Here is a 23007-nt window from a genome sequence, read left to right on the forward strand (position 1 = left end):
TGTTCACCGGCGTGCTGCGCGACTCCGCGTTCGGAGGCTGGTCCAGCAATGACGTAAGGCGGCCGCGCGACAAGTCTGCGACACGTCACCTCTTTTCAGCCCGAGACGCTGGTAATTGACCGGAATCTATAGCTTCATCAGAAAGAGGGAAATCGTACCATAAATATTAAAATGATAATTACAGTCACAGAATTTTGGGACCTTGATTACCACTCTTAATTTAAAGTTTTCCAACCACATTCTCTCCTATATTACGTAAGAAGTGCACCAAGAATCGCCGGATTCCAACACTACATTTTCTAATTAAATGAAAGTGGGCGACCTTCTGGATACCGCTTTTGTCTGCTGTCAGTGTATGAAAAGGTTAGTCTCTTGTGGAAATTGCTCAGGAAGGTTTAGTGCTGTATAACAAGCCACTAATCACGTCGGCTTACTCAACAGAGAACAGGACAAGTTTGGGCCCAGGTCTAGCTTGGTGCAAACCCATTCTTGAGCCGTTCCTATTTAGTCTTTCTATTTATTTTAGACTGAATGGAAAAGAAAGTTTTTTTTTTCTCAGCTGAAATGGATTTTTAATAAAGAAGCCGACTGACCTTTATTTTTTATAGTACGGCTTTGTGTTCTAAGCAATTACATTTAATGCGTATTAAATAAAATTAATTGTATTAACATACATGTATGTGTTATTTTAAACCGAAAAGCGAAATGAACTGTAAAACAGACCATCAATGCTACTTTGATAAGTTTTTCACAGTACGGAAGTTACAATTAAAATGAAAACACACTCAGCATAGCCGATCACGGATATTAACGTTACTATCGTCTACCACGACGACAAATCTGGTAAATGTTTATTTCGACTCATCTGTAAGGAAGGTCTGGCGTTTCCGATCGCGCTTCGCCATCATTTTCTGTTACTCCAGTTCTGCTGTCCAGCATGTGGAATCAGTGTTCATGTTACGATGTGTTTTTGACCACACAGCTTTACGTTACAGGTTTTCTAAATAACTAGATTAGATTGTCTAATTAACGGCAAATTGAACCGTCAGTCGAAGGAAAAGAGAGCAGAATCTGAAAACTAAGAGCGGCCTCTGGTGGCAACATCCGGCACCGTCTTCTTAACGAAAACATATTTATTTTCTTCGAAATTCTATCGATGATGAGTCTTACTGATGTGTTAAATACATCCGCAGCAGAGAACTGGATAATAGTACATAAAACTGGGGCAAGACTGATGTTTACTTTTCCAGTTGTGATTAGGGATTGTCTTTGTGATGGCTTGTTCCCCATTGGTCATCCTATCCATAAGTAACATTTAATGTTCTCAGACTACCAGACACAGCAGAGACTTGTATCATGCTGTGAGATTTGTTGGTCAGGTAGATAACATGTTGGATTTAAGGAACCCCCTATTCAAACAGACTGTATTTTGTTCACTTACATTTAGCCCGGACTAACTTAAATCCTGCTGATGCAAAAAATCCAGCCTTGTGATAAGGCTCCAGACGTACGCTAAGATCAAGACTGAAAGGTTTATTTACAAATCTCTCACTAAGCTTTGAGGACCTCAAAAGGGTGTTGGATAAAAAAAAACAAGGCATTTATTAAGCATGTTGAAATTCACACAAGACATAAGACAAAATTCACAAACATAGGACCAAATTCACACACGCAGGACCGAATTCTCATCAAAATTAACCCATTGTTAGCCGCATTCCAGTGTAAACGAAGTACTGTTTATTAATTTGAAAGGCCCTCCCACATTCTCTCCAACCAGAAATGAATGAAAAATACAAATAAAGTAATAAAAGGCCACTCTACACCTAGGCAACAACATAGGCACGGTTTAGTCATGCTCAGCTTTTACCTAATAAGTCTGCAGGTGTTAATTCTGCCAGGCCTTTAGCACCTCAGGTTTAAGCAGCTGGGATTTGTGCTGAAAGCCTGGGAAGTAATGTACCAGTCAGCAGTCCTGCTCAAGTCTCCACATATGCAATAAGGGTAGAGTCAGTCAGTCGGTCTTTCTGTCCCCCTCTCTCTCTCTCTCTCTCTCTCTCTCTCTCTCTCTCACACACACACACACACACACACACACACACACACACACACATATATATAGGCACACACACAGGCATACGCACACACGCACCGGCACACAGACACATAGGTACACCTACACACACACACACTCACATTGGCACACACACCCAAGCACACGCACACATAGGCACACACACACTTCAGGTTGTGGGCAATCAGGGCCTGAGCTACATTCCAGTACCATGGACAGCACACTGCAATGCTGCCTGCCTATTGGATACGCGATATCCCCACTAACCACTTCCTCAGACACAGCCATTGACAGGCATCTGCTGGGCATCATTTAAGGTAAATATGCAATGGCATATCAAAAATTCCCCTCCATGAATCGGCCCCCTTATTGTGGTGGAGGTTTGTGTGACTCTGTGATCCTCTATGTTGTCGGGGGCAGTTACTCCTGGTAGGGTCTCCCAAGGCAAATTGGTCCTAGGTGAGCAGCTAACCTAAGAGCGATTAACATAAAGGAATCTCTTATCCCACCCAGACTGGGGAGACCGAGGCCTCACCTTGGAGTTCAGAGTGAGGAGGGAGTTTGAAGGTGAGCACCTGGTGGCCGGACCTCCACCTGTGGGACCTGGCCAGGCACAGCCCGAACAAGTAACATGACTTCACCTTCCTGTGGACCCACCACCTGCAGGGGGAGCAGTGGGGGTGGGGTGCAATGTAGATTGGGTGGCAGTCGAAGGCAGTGGCCTCGACGGGCCAATCGTCGGCGACTGAAATTGGGTCTTGGCACATGGGATGTCAGTGTTCAGCATTCATGGGATTGGTGCCATAGATGTTTCTCAGGTGGACATTCAGACCTGCAGCATTTCGCCGGAGCATGTAATCCCCAAAGCCCATCATCAGGCGGGCGATTGGTGGAGCAGGTATAGTGTGAGGTGGGGGGGGGAGAGGTGTCAGGTTCCCTCTGCTGAGTAGTGCCACTGAAGCAGCCCCTTATCTATTCAAGCCTCTCACCTTTTTGGGCCACTTCTCTGGCCAGTCACCCCACCCTCCCCAGATATAGGGTTTCACAGTCCTGATGAGAGCAGCTGGTACCACCTAGGAGATTTTGTTCCAGTCTGCTTCACTATATACACAGCCTGGGGCCAGTAGGCTGCCCTGCTATCTCTTCTTTATAGAAGTTTATAGAAAAGAAGGTGGAAAAAAGCAGCTCCCCCTAGTGGCAGATAGTATAAACCACATTATATTATTATAAACGATCACTCCTTTCAAGACATTTTGATGCCTCCCTAAATTATTATCGTAATCAGAAGGCGTGGTTCTGTCTGGGTTAGCTGACGGCTGTTTTATATGAGCAGTCAAACACAGGTCTTTTGAAAAGTTAGTCTTTGGTAATTACTTTAATAAGATGAACTTAGAACTAAAAATGCAAGTGACATAAATAAACCTAGTAGCTCTTATAAATATTTTATATTCAGATTCTACCACAAACATCATATTTGCTCACAACACTGAATGACCGCAGCAGGGAAACTTGTTTATTAAATTTAACAGCCATGTTAATTAACCAATACGTAAGTTTCATTGGGTTTATAAACTGCGCGAAGGCCTCGGTATGCTGCCACCTAGTGGCCAAAACAAAATGCGCTGACAAAAAAAAATGAGAACAAACGCGGAAAGCAATTATACTTAATTCGGTTGTTTTCTCCTCCAAAGGCTGTGTAACAGATATTCTTCTCCTTCAGTTGGCGTAAAATGAATAAAAATTCTGGCAGCATGTCATTACACCAGAAAGAGGACGAATAGGATGTGATGTCACTCCTTTCAGTTATACGGTATCACACATGCTACCCAACCTACACAGTGAGCCCTACAAGCTAACTGGACGCTTCATGATGCAAGAATGGGGGTGTGCCAGGTGTTTACATATGAAAAATGTAAATAAGGTCAGCCCTTCCCAGTCCTCCTCCATATACACATCCAATAATTTTCCAAACGCACTTGTCCTGTGTCTTGAGTCTATCCCAGGACCTGCTGGCGCAAGGCATGAAATAACCCAAGATAGGGTGCCAACTCATTGCAGGGCACACACATACTCACACATACTCACACACAGAGACTCACACATACTCACACATACACACACACACAGACACACACATACTCACACACAGAGACACACACATACTCGGACACACTCACACACAGACACACACATACTCACACACAGACACACACATACTCACACGCAGACACACACATACTCACACGCAGACACACACATACTCACACACAGACACACACACACAGCCCTCTTCTTAATATTCTGGCCAAAAATCTGGCCAACTTCAAATTCGTCGAACTGAAATGTGCTGTAGTTCTCTATTCATCCATCCCTCCATCCATCCCTCCATCCCTCCTCTATACCCGCTTGTCCAAAGCAGGTTTGCGGCAGCTATCAAGTAGCCATGCTAACAATTGTGCTGCCCCCTACCCTGTAGTTTAAATGTAATGCAACCCAATAAAGTGCAATAAATGTAATCAGCACCAGTCGTCTAGGAATCAGTCTCTCTGACGCTTTTCCAGTGCCCTGTGTTCAGCAGCATTCCTTACACACTAGCATGCTGAACACCTCATGCTGCTCAATTATTCCTCTTAGATGAAGTAACGTGTGGGATAGTGTGCATGGGCCAACCAAAACAAAGGAGACTGGCAGACACAGGCTGCCAAGCAGCTGCAATCCTACCTCCCGCCCGATGAGCAGCAAAACTGCTGCTCAAACTTTTGCCAAGGAGATATTTTATACAAACAACTACTTCCAGAATATAAATGCAAAGCGTGCCAACGATCGATAACTTCATACTGCAAGGTGGCAGGGACAAAGGCTTCGAATTTCGTCTTGACAAGTGGTGAGAAAGATTGTACTCATTGAATTACCCAGCATGTCTGTCAATACAAGCCAGCATCCCGTTCAAGGCCTTTCTGCACTAAAATCAGTACAAAGATCTGGCATTGGGGTCTGCCCTTCTTGCTCTGATGGAAGAAAATAAAAGAACAAAGACTTGCACCACTCTCAAAATATTGCTCTTGCCTGTATAATAATTGAGTTAAAAAAAATTGGCTAAGGTCCCAAGATCACATTTTGTCACTGGGCCTTTTTTCTGTGCAGGACTCTGCACATTGATTAGCATTTCTCATCAGAGCAGTTTAGATAATTGCCATGCAGCACCCGAATTGTATCTTAAAAGATGGTCGCCAAGCACAGCATAACAGGAAACATCGATCCGTCTTCAGCTGAATGCGCAAGTATACGAGCTCGTAACAACTGTGAGGAATAATAGTGGGAGAGTAAGTTCATGGAGTTCAGAGTTTAATCAGGGCCTATGTTTAGGCCCCCGGGGGTGGCAATGCTCAGCTGTCCTTCTCCAGTTACTCCAAGGGTATGATTTGGATGCCGGGCTGTGGGGGGGCGGGGGGGGGCAACTTATGAGCCCAGGAACAGTTAAAGAAACAGGCTGGACTCTGAGGTTTGGCGACATTTATCTACAGTGTCTGCTCACTATTTCCCCCTGTGATTCCCATTTAAAAGCAGATAAATATGATTTTTGAGAGGTGTGACATTTAACATCAGATCCAAAAGTAAGTAAGTAATCCTCAAACAAGCCCTTCACATATTTGGCAAGAAGCCAGCTAGCAGGGAAGGGCGGCACACGGACATTAGACTTTATAGCCTACAGATCTAATAATTAAGAGCTACGAAATAATTAAGAAACCACATCAAATTTTTCAGCTTCACTGGTTTTACAATCAATTATAATGTGTCCTTGTAAAAATACCCATCTTGATATTCTTATTGTCATTCTTAAAAATTGTCATTCAGAACATGACAATTGGTTAAGATACATAAAGAATACAATGTAGCTGTACATTAAATGATACAAACAAGAATCATTATTATGTAGTTTTTATTTAGGGTTCAACAATCAGTATTTATATTCCAGCTATTTTTGATGGGGTTCAGGTCTGGCTCTCTTAGGGTCTTAATTTGGCGGTACACCAGTCACGCCTTGATTGACCTGCTTGGAACAGGGCCTGAGCAGACAGAAGCAAGTATTCATCCAGGACAACCCAGAGTAATTGCATTGTTTGAGTCATTAATCCATCCCAGAGAGAAGCATCTGCCCAATTCCAGCCGTGAAACACCCACATGTCGTTAACAGTCCTCCACCAAACTTTACGCTGGGGCTTGTAGGCCTCTCCAGGTCTCCACCTAAACATCCAGTAGCCAGCTCTTGGATAGAACTGAAAAAATGAAGAGAAGATGACCATACCCCAGTCCTCTATGGTCCAGTCCTTCTGGTCTTGATGAAGGGCTTCTGTCTTGATTCGTGGGACTTTAGTCTGGTTTCTAGGAGCCTGTTTCAAACATCCTGCCCTTGCATCCACAGCACGAAGCTTCCCTATTCTTCTTGATTATCCTCAGTGCTCATCACATACACTACAGAGTGGCTCCGCCCACTGCAGGACTGCTTCATCACCATTCAGCATCTCCTGTATCTCCATGTTCCTGTGTATTGCCATCTTAGAACTCTTAAGCTGGCAAGCAACCCACCACTCACTGTACCTTCTCCTGGCGGCTGTCCTGGTTCAGCTTTCTCTTCATTCAAAACTTTAGAAACGTTCGTCCCGTCAGTGGCTGTGACATGATGCATCTTGATTGAAATTTGAAATGTATCATTGGGAATGTTTTTGTGACATCTGATTGGTCCGATTCAAACGTGATTGTTAGATCCATAGCAGTGGTTCCCAAACAGCAGAAGCCCATTAAGTCGAATTAGGTCAGAACATCATTAATTAATTGACACTTTAATTGATACTTTATTGATCCCCTGTAGGGAAATTATCTTTACGCCTCCCTCAACTTGCTCTTTGTGGAGTTAGTGCTGGAATTCAACAAACGTTGCACACAGAATAGCCGCCACAGAAATAGAAAAGCACATATCAGTAATCTGGACTGGTCTCTTAATTTTTTCTCCCCCAATCTGTATGCCTGCTAGATGCAGAATTAAACATTGAGTTCAGCCGGTGTTTATGATGCAGTTGGATCACAGGCTGTCGGATGGCTGCTGAAATTTCTGTCATACCAGAAATGGAAGCCCAAGGCCACAAGGCATGGATTACCATACGAACATAAAATACACAAAGTAAAAAAACAACTTGATAAAGGAGAAACGCCATCCATCCATCCATTTTCTGAAACCGCTTATCCTGTTCAGGGTCACTGGGGGTGTGGAGCCTATCCCAGAGGTGAAAATGGATTATTACAAATTTAAATGGATTCGACTGGTACACTTTGCCAGGCAAACACACCATTTACTACTCAGGAAATGGCGAAAGTAATGGCCAGACAGTCATAGTCAGGAACAACATTGGAAAAGATTACAATGCAGTTAGTGGCATATTTGATTTCTCCCCATCAATGACAGTCATGCAGGGTTATTTCCCAAAATCTGCCGTGAAAGAAAGAGGAAAACATTCGGTGACCAGGTTCGGGCTGAAATGGAGAGGATGCAAACCAGGATTTCAAAGGGACCGGAATGCTGAAGTAAAAAGCAAATGGAAGGGAAATACAGTTAGACAATACGGACTTGGAAATACAATTAAGGAAGAAAGAGAACGAATAATCAGCTTCTGCAAATCTAACAATCTTGTCACGGACAAGACATTCTCCCAGCAACCATCATCTTTTCCCCTGTGCAGTAGCCAGCTCACAGAATCAAGCAGAGCTGTACTTCAGTGCTGAATGACCCAAGGGCTCAGTTCAAATAGCAAAGAGTAAAAAAGGAAACGTAAAGTACTACAAAAGATTGTACAATAGATTGAACTATTTATGTACAACAACAAGGCCATCCAGCTTCCATGAAATTACCCTCAGAATATACCCATAGCCCTTAAGAAGGAAAAACAAACAGGAGAGATAAGCTCTTGAAGTACTTCACGCTGAATTCCAGAAAGCTATGAGGACAGACCAAGACTAATATTGCAACACTCCAAAGTTGCTGAAGACTAAAACTATAGCAACGTTCGTTTTCCAGAAATCTGGAGTGGATATACTGAAGAACGTTGCACTCGGAATGGCCGCCACAGAAATAGAAAAGCACATATCAGTAATCTGGACTGGTCTCTTAATTTTTTTCCCCCAATCTGTATGCCTGCTAGATGCAGAATTAAACATTGAGTTCAGCCGGTGTTTATAATGCAGTTGGAAATTGAGACACAGAAGAGCTGTATAGCAAAGATCACAACAACCTAGATATATTTAGTGAGTTCGTACACAGGAAATGTGTTCCATCATTAAATGGAGAAGGTGAGGTTAGGGCTGCGATCACCTGCGATCTCTAAATGTTTTGGCGATCGGACTGTCGATTGCGCCTGACCACTTGGCAACAATGATTTAAACAGGTTCACTTTATTCCGATGTTTAAAAGTAAACAGTCTTTTTCTGTGACAGAAGGAAGAAGTCACGTTATTGCATCACTTACTGGCCGGGTTCAATGTTCAGTTTTCTCATTTTGAAAAATAAGCATGCAAATGCATTATTAAACTACGCGCTATTTAATTTATATTGTAATAAATAATGGCTATAAACTGAGCGATTTTATTAGCTATTTAACAAATTAAATTTGCATTAAATTAAAATTGTAAAGGTGCGCCCTATTTTCAGCAGGCCTCGTTAATAATTACCGGCGCCATATTCATTAATGCGGCATTTCCTTATTTGCCCGATACTTAAAACCTGGATTCAGTCAGCGGCCTTAATTGCGATTTATTTTTCTCCGTAATTCTGCTTAGAGCCGAGCGCACACGAAGACATCACGGCATCGCAAGATGAAACGTTGGGTCAGCGGCCCACCGAAGCGCTGTTATGAAATTGAAGATGAAATTGCAGTGGCGCCTAGTGACCACTGGGTGGCTACAGTCGCCAAGAGCTAATGGTTACCATGGGAAACTACTATAGTCATATGCGAAACGATTCGCTGAACTACTGGCGCGATTGAGCTTGACATTTCACGTAAATAAATATGGCTATATTGTGCTAACTGAGGTGGAGATTGTACGAGATTAATCTCTATGTAAACAGCCGCCCGCTAGGTCAATTTACGTAATTAACCGCTATTCCTATGACAATCGTTTATTTCAATCGGTTATTATTAAAGCGTTAAAGTTAATGAATCGCTTAAGTTAATGCTATCTTGGGATTCACTAGTTAAAAGATTTAAACGGAAACACAGGAAATGAAGCGGGTTGAAACAATATTCATCACTTAAGACTCTGAGAGACGCCATCAGGGTTGGGGCCATTCCGGAATGCATTTATCAATTACAATCCAAATCAGGAAATGGAACTGCATTTGGGACTGGAAAAAAACGATGTGGAACAGAATTGGAATCGAATTCGAATTTCAGGGAGATTTAAATTCCACCTCCAGTTGCATTTCCTGATTTGGACCGGAACTGATAAATGCATTCTGGAATGTCCCCAGCCCTGGACGTCACTGTCTTTAAGTTTGGAGCTGACATATACAGGAGGGCTGAACGTGTTTTCTGGTGTAAAACAGCAGAGGAGACCCAGTTCGTTTGGCACAGTTTTCATTCAGCTGTGCGTAGCTCAGACATATAATACACTATGATAACCTATAGCTACCTGCAACTTAATCCTTACGGTCTCAGCTAAAACCCAGACACATTAGACTAGAGAAAACAGCTACTGTAAATAGTTTATTCAAGTATAACAACATGTTGCGCTCTTGTGCCAACGAGCCCCAATCCGCGGCAATTGTTCACGCGGCATTAATATTCTATAAATTTTGTAAGAATCTATCATCATATAAAAATAATTCTAATTTTTACTTTAATTCAAAATAAAAACAAATGTCCCGTGTCACTGAAATACTATTTCTGAATGTCACTCAAGACACTCAAAATATCTAATAAATGTATACATTGTGTATATATGCTAATAAGAACATAAAACAATAAAATCTTGGCCACAGAACATTTTAAATGTCGTCATATTACATTCTTTCTCCAAATGAATTTTCAAATAAGCAAATTGTTTTTACTTATTGCACAAAAATATTATTAACACACGAAATATTATTAAATACACTTGTGTATTATGTGCAAACCAAGCAAAGCTGGTACGTGATACCAAGCCAGCGTGACTTATTGTAAGTTTTCAAATCTCCTCACAAAACACAGCTAATCGTCATTTATTTTTGGTACAATTAATGTAATTTCAGTATTTCACCCAGTTACATATAAAATTAGTCCATGACGTCATATTTTTCTTTTGATATCCAAAAAAATGATAGCTACCTTAGCACTGTGTGGCCTTGCGGTCTCTCGACACGATGGATGAATATGGTTCTTGTAGTTGTATCTCATAATGTTAATTAGATTTTTATTAAGCTCCCTCTTCTAGCTGTGGAAATTATCCCTGTGCCAATCAACCTGGGTCTCCTCTATTCCGTATTCCTCAGAACATTGAGAAATGAACACTACCTCAAATATAAATGCCCATCTTTTAGTCTGTGTTAATGTTGCTGTGAAGAGCCTTTTGCAAAGGACTGCTATTTGCTTTTGCTATTTGTTAAAGCATAGTCCTACTTAATATGAACAGCTGAGGATCTGGGATTTCAAAGTGTTTACATATTATCATCTTTCATTTAATGGATTTTTTTTACACGTGTAATTCATCTGTTTTATATGATGAACTGTCTCTTACTGCTTTTGTTAGACGTTGTATTGCAGGACCTACCTGTGACCACTAGATGGAGATGTAAACCTTTTGCCAGAGTCTCCTCTCCGAATAGTCTCGTAAACCTAAAACAAGTAAATATTTTCTTAAAGGTCATCTGTTCTTTTACGCTCCTCGTCTTAACATGGCGTGTGAAGAATTCTTTATTAACGGAGTTTGGAAGAAGATAACAGTAATAATAATTAGATAATTAGATCGTTTAATTTGCATATACAGGGTGGTCTTACAAACGATCTATGGGTATAGAAGATGAGCATAATCTATCTTTCAGGAAGGATTGGGGAACAGCAGCTACACAGGTGAGCACCCACGGAGCCCTGAGTGTGCTGTAGGTGCGACAGTTTGCCTGAGATGAGTAGGGTGGATATGCTAACCACGTAGCTCCTTCCTGCCTTGGCCATAATGGAAGCTGAATGCCAAGGCACAGAGCCTCGGGGCAGCTCAGGGGGTCAGAGATCAACCTTGCAGATGTGTTGTCCATTAGCCGCCCTCCACTGCACCCCACCCCCTTACCCCAAACACTCACACACACATACACATACTCACACGCACATACACACACGCACACACACTCTGGCTGCCTGACCCTGGGGTCAAGTCGATCTGTTCCCAGCCCGTCTGTCAGTGTTTATGGGGTGCGTGTTGAGTTACATGTACCCCCCCCCCTTGCCCTCCCCCAAACTCACCCCCATTTCATTCCCCTGCCCACTCTTCCCTCACCCTATGGATGCGGCTGCCGAGGTTCCACCGATTAGCTAACGTGCGACACTTTCTGGGAACCATGAAAGACGTTTAGATTCATAGACGCCTACTTTGTAGTATCTACCATTGGCGCGGATGAGAGGACAGCCGACTGGTGGCTCAGCATGAATGGCAAATGCGGTTAGCGCCGAAGCATTAGCCTATGGAGGCAGGCAACGTTATACAGGATGAACGGTGCTACGCTGGAGTTACGCTGAGTATTTGTCTCACGTGGTGCCTGTAGGCAGGTCTGAGTGGCCATTTTGTGTAAAGTCGCAAAGCCCAGTAGAAACGGCAGTTTGTTTGTTTTGTTTTGGCCCCTGCGATCGAATGCAGCACCATGCACAGGAACGCTGTTGTGGAGTATGAGGGGGTGGGGTCTCCATCTTGGTTCACCAGAGAGCCCACTCCTCAGGTACAGAGGTTCCAGGGCTCTCGCTCTCTATCCCCGCTGTCTGGCGAAGCAGCCTTCCCCTTTTACTGGGCCTTCCCCTTTAAGACACCGGAGACCCGATCAGGTTTCGAGGTGTAACCGACACGCTTTGACATCCATCTCTTGAAAGGCTGAAAACGGTGACTCTCAAAAGGCAGCAAGCCCAGGCGACATGATGCCGGCATCGTGGACCCACATCATCAGCTGCACCTCTGATACTGTGCAGCTCATTCTGGGATGAGAGGAGACTCCAGTGTCTGTCCTTCAAACCACTGTTTGCCCTGTTACAGCAACCTGGGGTTAAATGCATTAAAATGGAATGTTTTCGGACACACGGTCATGTCAGTGCGCCGTTGACGTGGCCCACGAGCTCGGCTACGGCCAGAGCGCATCCCGGGATGTACTGGGTGGTCCGGCGTGCTCGCTTGGGCACCGGCGCCGCTCAGGTGCCCGTGTGCCTGCCTGCTGCTGGGAAGTGCCGCCACAGAGCTTTCCGCCGTTTATAAATAACCGCAAGCTCCACTTTCTGCAGCTGTCACCACGTTTAAGTCGCGACCCTCATGCTTTTCTCAGGCTGCGCGGCCATAATTCCCGCTGATCCTGCCCTTGTCGGCTCCCGTCGCACTTTCACTCCCTGACCTCGGAGCCAATGCCCCCTCACCCACCCCCCACCTGGAGTCACAGGGCTCCCCATCTCCGCACAGACTCCAGGGACGATGTACGGTCGGCATCTGGGGAACGACAGTGACGCGGTGGGGAGCATCATGTGACAACGCAAGACAGTCTGCAGGCGAATACACGGACCAGAAGAAGGAAAAAAGCAGGACTGATCCTGGACTCGGCCAAAGGCACGTCGCTGGGAAAGGCCCCGCTCCCAACCCCAACCCCAACCCAAACCCTAACCCTAACCTCCCTAAGTGTCAGCTGGAAACTGAGGATTATAGCCAGCGATGGACATAACTGCTACACAAGTACGCATTCACCTTTAAAAACGATACGTGTGACAATCAATTGTGGTAGCGATGTAAATGCGTACTTATTTTATGTGCATTTGCGCTGATATGAAAACATATCATGCATTAATGCATTTTAATATTTATATGCTAACTCTACTTCATTTGCAGTATACAGGTTAAAGTGCAAGGTATTTTCTTGTCATAGCAGCGCAAATACACGTAAAATAAGTACGCATTTACACTGTTACCACAATCGATCGTCGCACGTATCATTTTTAAAGGTGAATGCGTACTTGCGTACCAGTTATGTCCATCCCTGATTATAGCATATTCATCAAATTAGAGTTAACGTCCATCAAATGATCTAAAAATTGGCACCTCAGTTTCCAGTCACAAATCCTTGTCTGTTATAACTGAAAACTAAATAATTTGCATCCCTGTGTTTTTTCATGAGCTATGGGATGGGATATTGCAGTCCAGTAACAGAGAAGAGACAATACAGTGTAAAACAGGCCAGAATATTATCTGCAGTGAGTAAAACACAATGCCGTGCCGTTTCCGTGTGGATCTCTGCTGTTTGGGTTCCCTTCAGACTTTCTCGTAAATGGTTTGTCCAACCAGACTCCTTCCCTAAGTTTATTTTCAGAGTTGAGTGGTAGGTGCCCTTTGGAGAACAAAGGATGTCCACAGGTCACTGGATTTCCAGGCTGGCAGGATGTGATTCCGTGTGAGGTGTCCCTGACGCCACTGCAGCACGCTACAGGAACACACTGCTTTTCACAGACCATGTATGTGAGCTCAAATACACACCCTGGCTCTACATCATGGTGTAACTGTGGTGCTCTGTCTTTTAGAGTTACACCAGCCAACGGCTGTAGGATTCAGGGCCCTGGTTAAGCTGTATCAGTGGGTGAGCAGTATTTTATATAACAAAAAGTCAAAGGCCAGGGACAGTTAACCAATTATAGCTGTCACTGCTGCCATGCGGTGGACGTGGGTGGAGCTGGGTAAAAGATGGAGGTGTTAACCCCCTTCTGTGCCCTTGCTCCAGACCAGGGTCTAAAGCAGTCAGCCTCCGAGACACATGGGGGGATAACAAGGCCAAACTGATCGCTTCCTGTCTAGATAGCTGTAGAGGACCAGCTCAGAAGCTAACAGCTAGTCGCTAACAGCCGACGGCACCATGGTGGAGACTGGCCGGTTCTGTCATCCGGGAGCGCCGAGTGATGAGTGACAAGAGGAAGTCCGGAAGTTTCCAGGAGATGAAAGGGAGGGAGCTGAGTTTATTTTTCTTAATGTGTGTGTTTCTGTGAGCGCGCTCACGCGTCTGCATTTCTGCCACGTCTGAATTCTGATTGTTTTACAAACAGAACATGCTCTCTGATTGCCTGCCTGCTTTTGTTTTTTCCTCTTTCGACTTCGCTGCCTTCTCTCTCCTGCTATGCGTCACTCTCCTCCTCCCCCCTTTCCCTTGTTCATCTCTCTCTTTCTCTCTCTCCTCCCTTCGTCCCTCCATCATCCGCAGGATGAAAATAATACTCGCGGATTCCTGTGAGCCCTTTGTCGATGCAGAGGGGAGACGCTGGCGCACCCGGATCACGTTACAACTTTCATTTCCTGCAGCGTTTGAGGGAACATCCAGGGTTTTATCCGTGTATGGGGGGGCCAGGCGGCCAGCTCGGGTTACGCTGCCCGTCACTCTGCCGTCACCGAACAAACGCACCTCTCAACAGGCCGGCCTGAGAGACCTGCCTGCTAGCCTCACCCCCCACCCCCCACAATTGCAGGTGAGCACTCCTGAAACACCCCCCCTCCCCCAATCTTCTCCCATTGTAGCTACCAGTGCCCACCACCCCGGAGGAAAAAGTCTGACGGGAGAGGGGGGATTGTTAACCCTTTCACTCCTCCCACTAACTGCCCCCCACCAACACAGAGAGTCTCAGATATCCATGAGAGCACAGTGAAATGTCCTTCAGAATAAATTAGGACATCTCCGAGTGTGTGTGTGTGTGTATGTGTGTGTGTGTGTGTGTGTGTGTGTGTGTGTGTATGTGTGTGTGTGTGTGTGTGTGTGTGTGTGTATGTGTGTGTGTGAGATGACCGCATTATTTAAGATTTCGAGGATTCAATCATATTTATATTTACGTTCTTCGAACCCTAAAAACTGGTCAAAGCTATAATCTTCAGCAGTGTGGTATCTGCACTGCATGGGGAAGGCGGAGCTGTCACTCGGCATGAGAGCCCCACCCCCCCAAACTCCATCCATCCTCACCCAAGCAATCAGCACCATGTCTACACCACTGCTTATCTGCAGGAAGTGATGTCAGTGATTTCCAGCCCAGGTGGAGTGTGGGTGTGGGGTACCATGCTAGGGATGGGATTTAGGATCTTCAAGGGCAGCGGACTTTCCTGGACCCTCACATCCTCGCCTTGACCCAGGAGGCGGCAGCCCAGGCATGTCATCCTGCCTCTGTGGCCCGGGCGTGGAGTTATGATGATGTGCAGCTTATGTCTGCATGGTGGCCACCCTCTGAGGCCTGGTTCATCTGCACACTGTCAGGTAGGGCTCAGGTTCACACGCCGCTGAGTGCGATGTTATTGGGGACTCCTGCTCAGCCATGCCGCAAACCCCAAATGAGCAGGTGACTGATAGAAATCCCATTCACCATCCGTGTCTGTGTCTCTCTTTCCATCTTGGCCTCTCCATCTCATGTTTCAGGTGGACATCAAGGCCGTGTGAAGTCATCTGTTGGGACCACACAAGTGTCCACTAGGCTCCAGGAAGCTCCCCGTGCACAGGACTGATGCGACCGAGGACCAGTCCACGGTCCCCGCAGTGGCCCCTCCCACCTTTGAGGCTGTACGTCACCAGCGTCGACTGCCTGCCCCTCACCCCCATGCCGAGATCAGCACCGTGGCGTCCCACTGATGAAAAACAGCAGGTAAGCTTGTGTGAATCGGGCGGGGCTCTGACAGCAGGTGCAACAGCGTAGCTGAATCCCCCCCCCCCGCCCAGCATGCTGTGTGAAGCGTTCGCTGGCTTTGTGTACACTAGTGCATTTGTTAGCCTTGCTGTGACACACATGATTCCTTCTGCTTGTTTGTTAGCAAAATATGTATAAACGACTTGCAGAGGGAGATCTGAGACACGCCCCCATTCGCCTCCGACGCCAGCGTCTCTCTCGGCCGGCCGTGGCGTGAATCATCTGGTGCCCCAGCTTCACACAGCACCGGCAGCCCCCCCCAATCTCTCTTCTGCCTTTTGCTCTAATATTTATACAGCTTCTTGAATATTTTAAGTCCCCGTCCAGTGAGACATCATCCCACCTTTTCATAAACGTAAATATGCAATATCACCAAGTCCTTCCTACACATCTTAAATGAGCCTAAACCTTTGATGTACTGCCACAGAAAGAACCCCCCCCCCGGTGTGGTTTAAAGGTGCTCACAAAGGCACGGCTGCGTGTAGATGGGGGGGGGGGGGGGGTGGAGGGGCGGTTAGGGTCAGCAGAATCTGAGGCGGCTGAAAGCTCCTCTTCCTCACTGTGCTGTCTGGATTCCCATCTATGGCCCACAGGGACATATTTATTTCCACTGTGTCCTTTGCAACCCCCCCCCCCCCCCCCCCACTCCGCATGACGTGCCACCGGAGCCCTTGCTCTGCCTCCAGGGTCCGCCAGCCTAGCCTCTGTCAGGTCCATTCATCAACGGTAACGCAATCTCCCCACCAGTACCATTCTCTATCCTCGGCTTGAAAAGATCCTTTTGTCCCCCCCCCCCACCTTCTCCCTCCCGCCCCCATATCCACCTCCCCACTCAACCTGTGGTTGCAGATTCCTGGGCTGGTGTCACATGATGCTTCCACGCCTGGGGTGAGAGAGGACGTGCTCAGGTACGGTACCTGCTAAGCCCTTACTAGGCCCGGCCATTGCCTTCCCCATCAGCCATTGTCTACAGCAAAAAACAGACGGGCTTCCCGTGCCCCCTGCTTACACCTGACTAATTACTAAAATTACACCTTAAGCCCCCCTCTCCCTTCCCGCCACATTAAAAGCACCCCTTCCTCCATTTACACCTCATATGGGTTTATGTCTGGTTTATTCTTCAGTCTCTTTGATTTAGTGTCGCAGCTCCGAGCCAGAAAAGACTGGGAAAAAACTCGCATGATTGAGATGTTGGCTACCGGCCTCTCGGCGGCCGCTCTGCGTGCGCTTTCTCAAGCGCCTCGAGGCTGCGTGGACGGATCGTCTGGCTGAGCGCCCCCCCCCCCTCACACAATGGACTTCCCCCTATGGGACGTATGAAATGAATAGAGACCCGCAACTACTCTTAAGTTTATACTACACACAGACACAAATTTCAGTGCTGTCCCGATATATTCCATGATTTACTGTGCAGGGAAAATATGAACTGTTGTAAAGTGTATATTGTCGCGGTTTAGATTTATCCAAACCTAAAGTAGGCCTGCTGTTTTTGCTTTTTTTCTTTTAATCAGACCATCAGATCATTAATTTGTGGTTCTTATATAGGCTTGAGTAATGTTTGGATTGGAAAGCCGTCCAAACCTTTGTCAGTTCATTAAAAAAATTATTATTATTATTATTATTATTATTATTTTCTGCGTATTTTTTATGGTTTACTTATTGCTCTGTCCGATTCGCGAAAGTGAGAAAGACGAAGGTGCAGTGGTAAATACTTTTTTTGTGAAATAAGAAATAACGGAGGAGATGTTCTGCTAAAAATATTTTGTTCATGCCATACATCTGGATAAAACAGTAGCCACGCTTTTGAAGTCGTTGAAACCTGCTTAGGATTCACTGTAAACTTAAATTGCATCAGAGCAGAATTAAGTTATTGTGCGGTTTATCCAAATATTTATTTTGTCACAACGGAATTTCAACAACTCTGAGTCCTAAAAAGTAACGTTTCTTTTAAATATGAGAGACATATTAAGCTGGTGTTGCGGATGATATGACGGTCCGAATAAACAGCGGATATATAACATTGTTTATTTGTATTTCTACATCAAGATATGATCAAAGTAGTTTAAACCAGTCCTCTGAACCGGAAAACACGCTTTATGTGTTTCTATCGCCGTGGGAAGTATTTTTTTTATAGGATAGCTGTCCGATTTTTGTTAATATTTTACACAGGCCTACATACCTAAATAATAGCGCATACTCATTCAAATGTACCCAAAATATAATCCTTTATCCGTGTGTGAAACTTTCTATAAAAATGTTTGTTACCTATCCTTCTATGTTAAAAAAAATACCAGTAAAAATCAGAGTGACAGCTGGTACATGACCACAAATTAAGCTGTACTTTCCTTGTACACACCAGCGTCTTTAAATCGGTGAAAAGGCGACACATCACCCCGATTTCGACCCATAAAAAATACTTGGATAAAATTCCGCCGCGTTATGTCACTGGGACCGACAACTCAGTTTAGGGGAAATCAGAGATCTCTGTAGGTGCAGCTTATTTTTCAGACCGGCGCTTTCGGAGCATTACAACTGATAACATTTTGTAAGGCATAACACCCCCCATACCCCGAGGTTAAAGACAGCACGGGGGTTACTAGGTATACGCCGGTATGAGCTTTATAGTCTCCGCAATCAGGTTTTAATGCGGGCAGCAACTGGTTCAGATTATGCGCAGGAAATCCACTGTGCGCTCAGTTCGAGACAATTTAGCCTGACGTGAGGAGCGGGGGGGGGGGGCTTGAGCACGAATACAAATACTGCAGAGCTACTGTGAAAGAATACGACATTTACTTACGAATTATTTGTCTAGGCCACGACTACTGAGTGATAACATTTCGTTTTTGTTTGCATCGCTTCGCCTCGTAAATTTTATTTTAGATGCCGCGCATATATACGAGCCTATATTGCGTTTCACGAGGATTCACATTGATAGAAAAATTGTACACTTAATGGATTCGTTATAAATACACTGATTATTTAATGTACATGTTTGGAATTTAAACCGCTGAATTATTGTACTGATTTGGTTTTTTAAAAATCATTATTATTTCTGCAACATTACGGTTATTACTAGGCCATTACTGTTTTACAATATGGCAAATACTTCGCTGCAAATCCCCAAAACGATCCTGCAAAACTACTAGTGCCTGGTATATTTCAAGACAAAAATACATTAAATAATAGCCTATAGTATATCATCTAATATAAAATCCATAAACTTCCATAAAGTAAATTAATGCATTTATTCTAAATAACGGATGAAATTGATTTTACCGCAATAAAGGGATAATGTCTTTGGCGACCAAACACCAACAGCCTGTCGTTAAATATTTACATTTGTGTATTACAGGGTCCAAAAACCACTATTTAGATTGTGTTCGTTAGCACACCGCAACACCGTTAGTAAAAACCTAAACTGCAATTGTTGACAATTAGATACTACCGGCTAACTTCATGTAAATGTGGCGATTAACACGCACTAACTACTAGCGGCATATGCTTCGTAGGTACTTCTTGGTAATTGAGTGTATATGAGTGTAGGGCCCGAGTATGTTTACGGTCTCTGGTGGAAAGATCTCACATGAGCGCGCCTCCCGCAGATGGTGTCGTTTTTCCGTGGCCCAGAACCGACAGAACAAACACTGAAAGAGCACAAAGTAAACACGGCAACGCAGACGTAATGATCCACAGCGCTCACAATGGGCCGCGAACACCACCCCGTCTCCGCACATACGTCCTTGGGCAAAACGCGTCAGAAACTGCAAAGTGGACCGATCTTCTCCTACACTGCTGATCTTGTTTATTATTAATATTATTATTATTTAGCGGGGTTAAGGAACCAAATGTCTTTATAATCACGATTCTTAAGAGTTAGACAGCTGAACTTGTATGTTACTATGACTTAGAGGCCTCCCGGTAAAATATTCCGGAGAAGGAGAAATGGAAAAGGGAATATTATTTATCTTTCTGAAATCTTGGAATTTTCTTGTTTCGGTGTCTTTTTCAGTAGCCTATACAAAAGTGATGGTAAATGAGGGGGATGGATTTTTTATTTATTTTAGAAAAAAATAAAACGTTTGAGATGTTTTGTGAGGCTGAATCTTTAGATATTCTGATTTTTCGCTTAACTATTTTAAATCTGATCAGAGACACGGCGCTCAAATGCTTTTCATGTGACCCTACATGTCAATCACACCCCTTTTTGTGAAAATTTCGGTCTGCGTTCGCTTAGACGTACAAATAACTCACACGAAACATCCTCTCGACTTTCGTCATGTTTATTGGACACTAGCCGAAACCGCAACACGATTCTTCCGATCAGAACTTGAACTTGCTTTGGGAGGGGGGGGGAAGTTCGACCAAACTCCTTAGTGAGGTTCCATTGCAAGATGTATACGTGTAAACTAAGTATTAAGAATTCTTTAGCGAAAAAAATCCATAAATCAAGCAAATGGAAGGTAAGTCCACCTAAGGTGTTGGGGGTAATAAAACCTTTTAGGACCGTCTTTTAAAGGGGGCTTCGAGTGCTTAGTTATGATCAGAATGTACGTCAGAAACAGAGCATCCATCAAAATTGCGTCTGTCTTTAGCCTACTTACGAATTTAACGACTTGACAAAAGTCAGTCCAGTTAAGCATCACTGCGTGTCATATCACATCAGAAAATTTGGGTAGTTAAAATTTTAATATTTAATATTTATATATTTATATATTTATATATATACATTAAAAGTGTCGGATTTGAGTCTTTTGCTTTCTTTCTCTTTCGTATATATATATATATAAAAACAAAAGCAAAAATAATATAAAATCTCAAACGTTTAGGAACCGAGATCCACCAGACTTGAGGTTAGCGGTCCCAGCAAGGAGTCTTGAAGCTGGTGCGGGTGTCCTTGGAGGCCGTGTACCGTCTGCGCAGCGCCGAGGCCGGCAAGAGGGTAAGACGCACCGCCGGGGTGGTTCATGTTTCCTTGAAGGAGAAGCACGGAGTTCTGGTCCGGGCTTTGCGGCGGTGAAAACTCGTCTTCCGAGCTGGACATCAGAGTCTTACCGCCGTCGAGAGGGGAGAGCTGATTCTGTTTATTGTTGCCGGAGTTGTTGTTTTCACTGTTCTCTCTATTGAAGAAAATACAGAAAAACAGCAACACTCATCGTAAAATGTAGCTATTGAGTCCTATATGTGTTGAGGCTGTTAAGCGTGGCTTATATTTTGACAGTGGGTCTCTGTTCAAGCGCATTTTCTGACATGATATGCTATAGAAGTGTTTTACCTACATCGCATTCATGGTGCTGAAGCATTATTTTATGCAAGTGTTCTGTGCAGATAACTATTCGTCTACATATTCAATACCACACGTCACAGTTTCATAAATTTATTGCGATTATAATTTACTGTGATTCTCCTTGCATGTCGATATCTTCAGGAGTTACCTTAGAAATTCTTAAAAGTTAGGCCTCGGTTTTAATACGTAAAAAATAATGAGCCAGTAAACTTTAACGGGTGGCAGCTGCAAACGTAGAAACGTTTCTATAGGTCCTTACTTCAATCATGATAGGCTACTATAAAAATTTATTGCGGACGAAATGCGATTTCAACTAAAGATTACAATATCTTCGAACTACTCGACGCACAAAAATGCATATATTTTACTTTACAACTTACTTACACGAGGAAATTAATGCGTATTAGTATAAAGAATAGTACTATTCCTTGAAATTAAATAATATATTCTGAACCGGATAAACAAGCATCTAGTAGATGCTTAATTCTCATTCCGTATTCGATGCTTGCTGGTAACACACAAGAATAATCGTAATACAATTTGAATTAAAGTACTCTGTCAATAATTCATATATTCGGACCTCTCGCTTTCTTACTCAAAGACTAAACAACGACAGGAACGTTTTGAAAAGTCCCGGTGGTTCGTTTCTATCTAATTTTAGCGCAGATTTGTCCTATTAGCTGAATGAAATCAAAATGAAGAAAAGCGCATGTAACGCATGGTTCCGATTCGCAGTGACTAATTATTTTATAGATCGACCTGTAGCATCTTCTATTGGAAAAATGAAAACTTTAGTTCCCTCAATTAAAAACAGGGATACCCAGCTCCCGCGTTCAGAAATAAACCATATAATGAATTAAGTCCTAATTAATTTAACTTATTTATTGCTTAGTTCCCCGTGGTGGAATCGGTTACCGATATGATGAAAAATAAATGCCTACCTTTCTTTGGCTTCAGCAGCTCGATCTCTCTGCCGTCTGTTTTTGAACCAGTTGCTAACTTGCGTGGTCGTAAGCCCCGTGGCCTCGGCTAACTCTCTTTTCTCCCGGGGGGAGGGATAGGGGTTGTGGGTGTACCATTCCCGCAAGACTCCCCTGGATTTCTCCTTAAAGCAGTAACTGGTTTCCTCTCCGTCCCAGATCGTGCGGGGCAGCGGGAATTTTCTGCGGACCCTGTACTTCCCCACCGCGCCCAGCGGTCTGCCCCTCAGCTTCTCCGCTTCCACGTAGTGCGCTTTCAGCCACAGCTGCTGCAGCTTGGGGTGGTTGTGCGGGGAGAACTGGTGGCTCTCCAGGATCTTGTAGAGCTCCCTGAAGTTCCCCCGATGGAAGGCCACCACAGCTTTGGCTTTGAGGACGCTCTCATTCTTGTGGAGGTGGTCGCAGGCGGGTAGAGACCAGAGGAAACGGCCCAGTCTCTCTAGGTTCCCACCTTGTTGCAGCACTTCACACACGCACGCCACTTGCTCCTGGGTAAACCCGAAGGAAGGCAACATTGACATACTGTCCGGAGGCTGGCTTTTATTCCGAATACTATACGCGATATCCCCGTTATTTATATTTAAGAGCTGATCGAACGGTTAGGTTTTGAATCGGTGTTTTTATTATTGTACTTCATACAATCCGGATCGACGATATCCACCTCAAAAGCGCAACGGAGTTTTGGATGTTGATTGTCGGGACAATTTGTTCCTGTTCAAGTTATGTCAGGCTTAAAGAGCGCTGCGCGCCACGCTGATTGGCT

At 44.4% G+C, this 23007-nt stretch overlaps 1 protein-coding gene across 1 annotated transcript; it reads right to left on the bottom strand.

The window, feature by feature from the left end:
- Positions 1-20244: 20244 nt before the first annotated feature.
- On the bottom strand, positions 20245-23007 carry six1a (SIX homeobox 1a). Its single transcript, XM_048975460.1, has 2 exons — positions 22206-23007; positions 20245-21097 (listed from the first exon to the last, which is right to left on the bottom strand). Exons 1-2 carry the CDS (start codon positions 22763-22765, stop codon positions 20803-20805), a joined length of 855 nt encoding a protein of 284 aa, XP_048831417.1. The 5' UTR covers positions 22766-23007; the 3' UTR covers positions 20245-20802.

This window comes from Brienomyrus brachyistius, chromosome 14 (genome assembly GCF_023856365.1).
Source record: "Brienomyrus brachyistius isolate T26 chromosome 14, BBRACH_0.4, whole genome shotgun sequence".
Taxonomy (NCBI): domain Eukaryota; kingdom Metazoa; phylum Chordata; class Actinopteri; order Osteoglossiformes; family Mormyridae; genus Brienomyrus; species Brienomyrus brachyistius.